At 32.0% G+C, this 10,538-nt stretch overlaps 1 protein-coding gene and 2 non-coding genes across 3 annotated transcripts; all 3 read right to left on the bottom strand.

Annotated features, from left to right (window-relative positions):
• Nucleotides 1-3,126: 3,126 nt before the first annotated feature.
• On the bottom strand, nt 3,127-10,538 carry RpL13A (ribosomal protein L13A). The gene is made up of 6 exons (XM_076501001.1): nt 10,454-10,538; nt 7,661-7,733; nt 7,217-7,282; nt 5,691-5,938; nt 5,087-5,209; nt 3,127-3,248 (listed from the first exon to the last, which is right to left on the bottom strand). Exons 1-6 carry the CDS (start codon nt 10,472-10,474, stop codon nt 3,168-3,170), a joined length of 612 nt encoding a protein of 203 aa, XP_076357116.1. The 5' UTR covers nt 10,475-10,538; the 3' UTR covers nt 3,127-3,167.
• Nucleotides 6,003-6,074, bottom strand: LOC143251295 (small nucleolar RNA SNORD34). Its single transcript, XR_013028557.1, has one exon. It is a non-coding gene; the product is annotated as a small nucleolar RNA SNORD34 (small nucleolar RNA).
• Nucleotides 9,492-9,559, bottom strand: LOC143251294 (small nucleolar RNA Z195/SNORD33/SNORD32 family). The gene has a single exon (XR_013028556.1). It is a non-coding gene; the product is annotated as a small nucleolar RNA Z195/SNORD33/SNORD32 family (small nucleolar RNA).

Below are 10,538 nucleotides of genomic sequence, written 5' to 3' on the forward strand. Positions count from 1 at the left end.
TGGATCGAAAGAATGTCTGATATTGTCCTTTGAACAGATTCCCATCATTTGTTTTTGGCTTAATTTTCTAGAATCAGCTCGAGCCACAACACACGTCTGGTTTCACCTCAACATCATCCTTAGTTGAATGTAATTGGTTTACAACTTTCCACCCAGCCAGATCGTTTCTTAAAAATGCTGATACACCTTTAATTGGCAGAGTAGGTGTTACTCCAACTGATCCCGACACTAGGTCTGATATTAACAAGTGTTATCAACATTAATAAAACCACGACCAACAACAGACTCATCAATCGCAAAATTCAAATATAAAAGCAGTATACCTTCTGAAAACAATGAGTCAGTCTCCCCAATATCACCTAGTGGTATGGTATTAACAGTGTCATTTGTCAAAGAAACAGAACCAACAGGTCTAAATTCTTTAACTACAGCCCTTTTTATCAGTGGCCAAGTGAACAACATCGAAAGCACATAGTGTTGCCTCTTCTTTTTTAAAGACCAACAATCAGACATTAATAGCAAAGTGAAATGAATAGTTGATAATTCTCGCATGTAATAGATAATAAACAACACTGCAGGTTATGGCACAGTATTTTGGTTTCCATTCGTGCACAGCATTAACCAACCTAGTTATATCGCACCCTGATAACAGAATGGCTTCTGAATGTTGTGAATAAGGACATTTATTTCTTGGGAGAAACATACAACTTTCTTCTTAGCCTTTCCGAAGCCAGAACAGTGTAGCATTAAAAAATACAAGTTAGGTAACTACCGGTATTTTTAAGTTTTTGGAAATATTAATTCACTATTTTTATAAATGGAAGCATTTCTTAATGTTTATCTTAAAGTTTATTATTTGCCTCACATTGTGGAAACGTGTCCAAATGTCATTTCTTCAACAAAACTATAGTCTTAGTAACACTACCACTTCACCTGTGTACAAATTGACATCAAACAAACAAAATATGAAACAGAGTTGATCACAGACAAGGATTTACTAGGTTTTTTAATATTTCTAGTTCAATTTTTACTTAAACCAGTTATGTAGCTAACAAAATATAGCACAAAACGAACGTTTGAAACATTGAGGTATAAAATAACTTGAACTTGTATCCTGAGCCTACAATACAAATGAAGATTTTTCCAAAAAATGGTTTTGAAGCCAATAATTGATATTGATATCAAAGTCAATAATATGATTCTTTTCGCTTAAGATTTTCTCGTAATTATGTCTAGTTTGAACTAGACAAATTTACTACACACAATTAAAGTTGTCATTGAAGTAATTTACCAAAAAACTTAAGTTTACTTTGCTCAACCAAAGCCCTCCCACAGCTTACAGACAAAACATTATGCAATGTCTAGTTTTGTTTGTTGTTCCTATGTTTTGTAAACTTTATAACAGATTCCTTTGCTCTCTAACAAAGAAAACTTCCACTAGTTACTTCACAAACCATACATTAGTTCTTTTCACAGTTTACTTATTACACACTAAAAAGACATGGTAATTTTTCTATTCAATAACTTAACCACTGGTTGCATCAGGTTAATATTTATAAGTTTCTCCCAACCTGCTTGCTGCAACATCATAATACCATCTATATACAACTAATCTTGAGAGAAGTTAACACTGATAGTTACTTCACATATTGTATTAACTTTTCAGACCAACATCAAAACATGTTTGTACTTGTTTCATGCTATTTTGTATACAAGTTTTAAGGTTGTTAAGCAATGTTTATCTGATGCTTTTTTTCTTTTCATGTGTTGATTATCCAACATACAAAGTAATTTTCATATTAAAATTAAAAACACTTATGATCAGAAAATTTTTCAAATTCACATGCAAAATCTTTAACATTAAAATAGATACGAAATGTTTAAGAAAAAAACAATATTTCATTTGTCATTTTATCTACCAAGTCTTTATAAAAGTGTAGCATATCTGACCAATATTGTAACCACTGCTAAAAAACAAAACTGATACAACTAAATTATGCTTTTCGCCCCCCTTCTCGAATGAAGTTTTAACTTCAAAACAAATATTTGACCTAAACACCCCAAATTTCATGTTATACGTTTATTATAGAGTATTCAACCATGCCTGGTTACAAAGGAGCACATGTGTACTCATGTTACCATATCCAGTAATATAAGATTGACCTTTAGCCTTTACAAAGTGGCCCTATTTTAGCTGTAGTGTTGTAACATACACTTGTATTTCAAATATTATACATTATATATGTATTTACATTACCATTTAAAAATACATTCTTAAAACACAGAACAATAAAGAAAAGTCTTCTATCTACGACCTTTGAACTAATTTCCTAACCCTTTTAAAATTTCATACATGGATACAAAAATTTAAATTATATTATATACACAGTTGAATGACCAAATCATAAATTAATTCACTGATACCACAAAAACTCGCTAATTTATCAAGCTACCTCACTGAAATCTTAGTTCAACATTAGGGGAACATTTTAAGCTGTAGATCAGTTATTTAAAGAAATAACTGTCAATAGTTCACAGTTAAACAGAGCTACTGACTGATTCAGCACATAACCCACATCAACAAATAAAAAGATACGAGGTTCTTATCTTATATTCTAGTTTGTCAATATTATTGAGTTCCTAATTTGTACAATATTATGGACTTAGTATTCTGACATCAGAAACATCTAATATTAACTAATGCATAGTACAAAAACAGATTCATAATTTACAGTAGTATTCCAAACTTAGTGACAAATTAAACTTTGAACATAAGTGAAAACATCATGATATGGCCTTTGACCCATGTGGAGAGGGCTAAGATAGTTCAAATGAAGTTATCTAGAATATTTCTTCAAATAACATTAACTCAACATTTAATAAGTTATTCTGACATCAGAAACATCTAATATTAAACAGCACTACATTCAACATACCATGTGACTCACTAAAATCATTATAACCACATTAATTTAAGAATACACAAGAAGTTTAGTGGGAAAAAGTAAAAAATTAGTTATCTTCTATAGCTGACCATTCTGTAGTAGAGTGAATCTTGGAAACATTTTAACACCAGCTGGTGTTATGATCTAACTTATTTGTATAAGACAAAATACATGAAACAAGTTTTCAAATCATGACATTTATTCAACCATTTTACATTAAGTCTAGTAACCATAACTTTCAACTATGCTCCTGTATGGCTCAATGACTTTAGCCACCTTCTGCTTGGCTTCTTGAAGCAGTTTCTGTAAAAGAAAAACAAATTATGTCTATTCCTGATCATATTAAATATCTCTCATACACAAAGCTAAACTACAGATATTAAATTAAGTTCATAATCAACTTTTTTTTTTATTATTATTATTATTATTATTATTAGGATGTCCCAAAATAAATGTAATTTTTGAACTGAAGTTTTGAAAGGTATAAACCAGTGCTGTAAAACATGTTTTAATCCAAGCAAGTACCATTTGCTTCAATACATTTTTGCCAACGTATAATCACGCTGTTTATGCCCCTGCTGCAGATATCAGTTTCTATGGTCAATTAACTCCCTGAAAGCTTCTGCAACTGCCTGGTTTTGACAGCATTTATTGTTCAAAAAAGTTGTCAAAGTGGTTGAAACAATAAAAATCTGTAGGGGAAGGGTCTGGAGAACTTCAATTCCCAATTCACTCAATATTTAGACCACCATCCTTGACATGTGAGGACCAACACTATTGAAGAATAGAGCCCCTTCGATTTACCAGAGTTGATTGTTTCTTGTGCAACTTTTGATGCATTTTGGCCAATTTTTTACAGTATTTGTCCACTGCAATTTTTTACTCTGACTTCAAAATGATGTTAGCCACACTCCACCATACAGCAACAATGACCCTTTTTGGCAAAAGTTGGACTTTGGGGCTGTTTTGTAATTGAGCCATTGTGCAGATTGTTTCCAACTGTCATACAGAGTCCACTTTTGATTGCATATCACTATCTGATCAAAAAATGAATCATTTTGGTTCTGCAATAGCAGTGTAGAGCAGGTCTCATGACAACAATTTTGCTGATCTTCAGTCAGCTCATTCAGAACCCACTTATCCAACTTTGTCTTTCAAATTCCACTTAGATGGTTGGCAATGCTTGATTTGTTTGTACCTAGCTTTTCTGCAAGCTCACAAGAGTGTTTCAACTGCTTCCATTAATGTGTTTTTATATAAAGATGGCTTCCTTCCATGACCTTTATAGTCCTCAAAACTTATATCCATGTAAAAACCTTTGGAACCAATGTTGAACTGTACCTTGTACAGTAACAGATCCATGACCGAATGCCTGGTGATGTTCCTTGTATTCAGAGAAAAATCAGATGAAAGTTCTTGTCCATGGTGGCTTGGGGATTGCAAAAACTTATTCCAAGCAGAATTGAAAACAGCAGACAAGACACCTTGTAAGTAACAAACATTGGATTAAACCAACTAATCAATGATAACTTACTCAATATTTAGCTTCTGTCATAAAGAGAATTCCAACATTTATTTCTGGATAACCTAATAAACTGGTTTTGAGAAAAACAGTTGATTTAATCCATCTTAGTAACAGTTATACAGTATTTACCAATTTAAACACCATACTCATGTCATCTTAGTAGAATAGTCAGGTATGATAAAGTTAGAGACCTTGGACTAAACAATCAAATGACAAGTAAATATAATACAATTCAGGTTTCATCAGTTCATCCACTGTTCACATGTATCTACCCAATTTCAACTTGCTTTTACACAGCCTAAGTCTTACATTGAGTATATGCATAATTTACGGTGACTGACCATCTGTTATAACAGTATCAACATATCAGTGATACACTACTGGTCTGTAGCAACATTAATTTTGCAACCAACGTACTTTTTTGTCTCGTAACCAACAGTATTCGTCAATCCCCCCTTTAAAATTCAAAAATTTAGACAGTAGTCCCCGATATAGATTAACGTGCACTCCACAAAACTAAATGACAAATTTATTCCTGGAATTAACAATGCACCTAAAGTAAAACTTGCTCCAGCATGGTTGCACATGTAAAGTGTAGTTATTAACAAGAACTTACTTGATCCTGTTTTTTGTGACTGTAGTACACTGCACACTTCGCTTTGCGTTTCATCTCTAAAGTAGCAATGACATTTTGGTATTTCCAACCCACTTCATGAGAAAGCCGGCCAACAGTACAGAACTAAAACAAACATAACTTTAAAACAAGTGCTTTTCGTAACATTTATTTAATCATCTCAAAATTACTCTCAGACTTAGATCGTTATTTCATTGTACTCATGGTAGGTAAGTTTTCATCACAGAGTAAAATAATTAAGTTAATTTTGAAATTAACATGTTGCTGTCAAATACATTTTAATAAAACAAGTCATTTTTTAACATTATATTAACATTAATAGCATCCTACAATAAAAGAACATTTTAAAGTTTACATATAAATCTGTGTACAACACTGAAGTAATAGCTGCATGAAGTTAGATCTCCAAGTGAAAATGTCTTCTACAGAACTTTGTCAACAAAGGCCACTTAAACACACGTAACTGACTGTTCCCTTTTCTATCTTGACACCACTACAATAGCACACACACTAGTTTATATCAAACTGATATTTCAGTATAAAGTGGTGGAAAATATTACATTTTCAAAATACAAGTTTAACACACCTTTCTTCCAGGACGTAACCTCATTACACGCAAAGCCGATGGAACTACAACCCTCTTCCTCTTATCATAAGGGGGTGGGATACCCTCAAAGGTCTTGAGTCTTGAAAGGGCAGCTTCCCCTCGTTTTGTTTTGTGGGGCAACATTCCCCTAATGGTGCGTAGAAGGATCTTGCTGGGAGCACGAAAATGAAATGGACCACGTCTAGGGTTAACATTGCACCTCTTCCTCAAGAAGGCAAGGTACTTAACTAGAAACAAGGTTCTTATTAGAAGAATGTAAAATAAATGTTTCCATACCTGTAACTAGCCTATGTTTGTCTCAGTTCAAAATTGTTTTCACAATATTCAAACAATGTAGGTAAATTGATAACATCATATACAAATCTGGCATCCTTGAAACATTCATAATGAAAAATTTACAAACTAGTTTATGTAATTACATAACACCTAAAAACAAAGAAAAACTTTCCATAATTTATCAGGTTTAACTTTCAATAAAAATATTTAAATCTTCAATTAAGCTTGTTAATGTGAAATGATACCAAACAAAAAAAAAATCAAAATGAAAGCAAAATAAGATGCTGCTTTGTTTAAAAGCAATGTAACATAACATCATTTAACATTACTTAAAAACTGAAATACAGGATGTGATGGTAAGGCATGGCTAGTGGGATCCGATTTTCTACTTAATGGTTCATTGAACAAATATGATTAAAGGCAACAAAAATTATGCCTTGTCAGAGCAAGTGACATTATAATAAGTAACATTAAGTTTTGTACCTATTAACAGATTGGCTCCCAAACAGTATTCCAGTAAATCCCACAACAGGCGAGTTGTGCTATTTTCTTTTTAAAGAGCCACGACTACATAAACACTGCTCCTAAAACACTAACTGTAAAATGAAAAGTGGGATCCTAGAAAATATTGTCAAAATAGACTTGGGAGCTAATGTGTCAAATGGAGTTGTAAATAAATTACAGAAGAGAAAAGACCCATAAAACAAATGTTATTCTTACACAAGAAAATATTTTATTTTAATACAGAGTTGAAACTATTCAGCAGTCATGTTTTCATGCTAAGTTTATTTCTGTACAATGATAAAGCAATTTAAATAAAATTTTTTGAAAGTAACTAAAACTTTATAACTTGCAATCTAGTCTACCCATAAGTGAGAGGGCTACTTGCAACAGTTAGATCTACACACAATGTATAACTCCACACATTTTAAAAATACTAACGTGTTTAATGAAATAAATTTTAACCGACCCATGACAGAATATATTAATTCTATTTCATTATGGTATACATTGAATTTTCATTAGTTAGTTTGTTAGTAGAGAAAACATGTTTAGGTTTGAGGTTATGTAAAAAGAACCATTATTTTTGGCATAAAATCACCTTGCACTCAGATGAATTTAGTAAAATAAGTTAAAATTCTAGCTGTGTGTAAATGGACCCTCAGGTTTTTAACTGACAAAGGTAAACTACGTTTTTAAAAACCTAAACTAAGAATGTAAATACTCACGTTTGTTTCTAAAAAAGCTTCCAGAGATGTTTATTCCCTCACATCTTACAACCACTACTCTTTGACCTGTAACAATAAATCCACGTTAACACTCCAGTACTACAATACATCAAGAACAGAATAATTTCAAAGCTTTTCTCAGTTGGTAGTGCATGTAATATGAATCAGTGAAATCATACCAAACTTATCATTGAAACAACATCCAAATAATATCAGCTCACACAATCAATAACACATAAAACTCGTATCTTTCTTTCAAATAATATCAGCCCACACAATCAATAACACATAAAACTCGTATCTTTCTTTCAAATAATATCAGCCCACACAATCAATAACACATAAAACTCGTATCTTTCTTTCAATACATTACACACTAAAAAATTTTTTCACTGGACTGTTCATTCATAATACCAAATAAGAGTAAAATCTGACAACACTTACCTATTAAGAGAGTTTTTGCAACAGCAGCAGCAAGACGACCAAGAAGGTGACCTTGGCCATCAATTACAACAGGCTGTAAATAAAATTATTTAAGTCAACCAGAGATTTTGCACATGTAACGTGTTAACTTAAGGTCATTAAGAATTTTACACAAAAACATTAATCTAGAACATTTCAAACACTGTTGTTTATGCTTAATGTTCGACTTAAAAATGTGATATTTTCTTCATTCAACCTAACATTAGAGTCATGATCTTGTGGTAACATTATAGTTAAGCAACTACAGTTATGATCTAAATGTTTTGAAATGAAGACTTCCTGTAACAAACTAAGCCTACTTAAGACCACAAAAGCTGACAATGTAGCAGTGGTATTCTACTTACATGTATACACAGATAATATAAACTATCAAACTTTTAATTTCACGTTTCTCGTAACATTTTCATGGTCTTAAAGTTTTACAAGAATGAGAATATATTGAAAAAGAAATGACAACACTAACACAAGTATGTCACAGCTAATTTGTTTAAACAACTTCAGATGTTCAACACTTAAAGAAATCAGGTTGGTAACCATGTATTAAATACACGTCCGCAAGCAGAATGCATCATAAAAATAAGTCTTACTATGTAGCAAAACAACTAAAAGGGGAAACAAATATTTCAGCCCCACTTAACGTCTTTATATATATATATATATAATACCAGATTTAAGAGTTCACACAGAATAAAACTTATCAATGCTTATACTCCCTTAACCCAAGAACATGTGAAACTTGTTTCATTCTCTGAATGGGTAGAGGGCCTTACAGAATTAGATAACACTTTTCTCACTCATATTACACATTTATTGTGAATTTGAACAAAGATATTCTACTTGCTATTAGTGTAGCTGAACATAGAACTCTTCACAATATCTGCAAATTTGGAATAATAAAAGTGCACCACAATAACAGTTTTTATCCAGACAGCAAGCAAGTTTGCAAAATTAGTCAAATTTCATCAAATCACATTCTATTTGTCCCCTTGCTTCGTGCACTGTGGGAGGGCAAAAAAATGAAGTAGTAATAATTAACTTTTGATCAAAACAAACTACCTACCAAGATAAAATCTAAAATTTAACCTAGTGGTAAGTTAGCTAAGTAAACTGTTCTACTCATGAGGGTTAAGATAGACCATTTTTCTTAGTTTAATATACACCGTTGTTAATATTTTTTAAAATATTTTCATCCATTCAGACTAAACTAAGTCAACTTCCACATCCCAAAGATAAAAAAAATTCAACTCTGCTAAAATTAAAAAGGAAAATCAACTACTGTACCCAAGCCATATGAAAAGTGAAATTAAAACATGAAGAATTTCACAACCAATGAAATAAACATGGCATATAAATAAATATTAAAGTCATGCTTAGGAACTTACCTACAAATTACAATTTCAAACAATAAGATAATTCAGACTTCTCAACAAAAAATTAGGTGGGTTAAGGCATTCAACTCGTAATATGAGGGTTGCAGGTTCGAATCCCTGTCGCACCAAACATGCTCACCCTTTCAGCCATGGGGGCTTTATAATGTGATAGTCAATCCACTATTAATTGGTAAAAGAGTAGCCCAAGAGTTGGCAGTGGGTGGTGATGACTAGCTGCCTTCCTTCCAGTCTTAAACTGCTAAATTAGGGACGGCTAGTGCACATAGCCCTCATGTAGCTTTGGGCAAAATTCAAAACAAAACCAAAACTTATACCTTAAAACTTCACTGCTATGTACTTTTTTCTTACTACACTAGGACAGAACTAAATATTAGTAAAATGAGGAAAACCAAATTCTTAAAGCTGCCTCAGTTGGTAGTGCATGTTATGAAATCATCAGAACTCAGAAAAAAATTTCATCATTGACAGCAATTTAAAACAAACATTTTCTTTATCATTAAACATCTAATAGTTTATTTATTTAACCCTTGCACAATGCAAGTCCATTTTAAACACTTTTCTGCAAAAGTCACTGGACTGCATTCAAGATTTAATTAAACACCTTTAATATGAACGTGCGTGAATGAAATTAATGTCTTACGATTTGATGTTTTACTTTATCCAAGTTTCAAAATAAATCTTTAAAAATAAACTATTTACAAACTTAAAATGTACTGTCATGAACCTAATATAAAACTTAAAATGTATTGTCATGAACTAATATAAAATGCCTATCTAGCTTTTTAGTATCCACGTGTATACTTTATGTGCTATTTACTCACATCTACCATAATATGTTGCTAAATGGGCTATGAAGGATAAGATGAATAGCTTATAACAATGAAACAAAATACCATCTTGAATTAACACAACCAAATGAAGTAGCTTGCGCAATTTAACCATAACGAGTAAATGGAACAAGCTACAACAGCATGGTGAATAGTAGAATGAAGACGAACTTTATAGACCTGCACAAAATAATTTAACTTTGCTATATGTAATAGTTACTGAACTAGATAGTGTGTTAATATCCTCTTCATATTATACATCACGTAATTACTCCAAATTCTTTAAGTGATTTCCTACTTTCCATTGTTTTAGTCTTAAGATTCAACATCAAGCACCCATCGATCTGATACACGTATGTCTTTACCTGTTAGGCTTAACTTATCTTTAGGCTACATAATTAACCTACAATATAAATACACGAAAAATTATTCTCTACAATCAACACTTTGAAAAAATTTGATGCTATTCTACGTTACATGCTTACTTACAATCGATATGTAACAAAATCACACCAATTACTCAACAACACTCATACCTTCTCACTAAAACCAGGCATGATTCTCGAAAGAAAGAACTTTGGGGTTGTCAGTCTTATAACACACGGGCAGAAAATTTGCCAT

The sequence above is a fragment of the Tachypleus tridentatus genome, chromosome 5, assembly GCF_004210375.1.
Source record: "Tachypleus tridentatus isolate NWPU-2018 chromosome 5, ASM421037v1, whole genome shotgun sequence".
NCBI classification, from domain to species: Eukaryota; Metazoa; Arthropoda; class Merostomata; order Xiphosura; family Limulidae; genus Tachypleus; species Tachypleus tridentatus.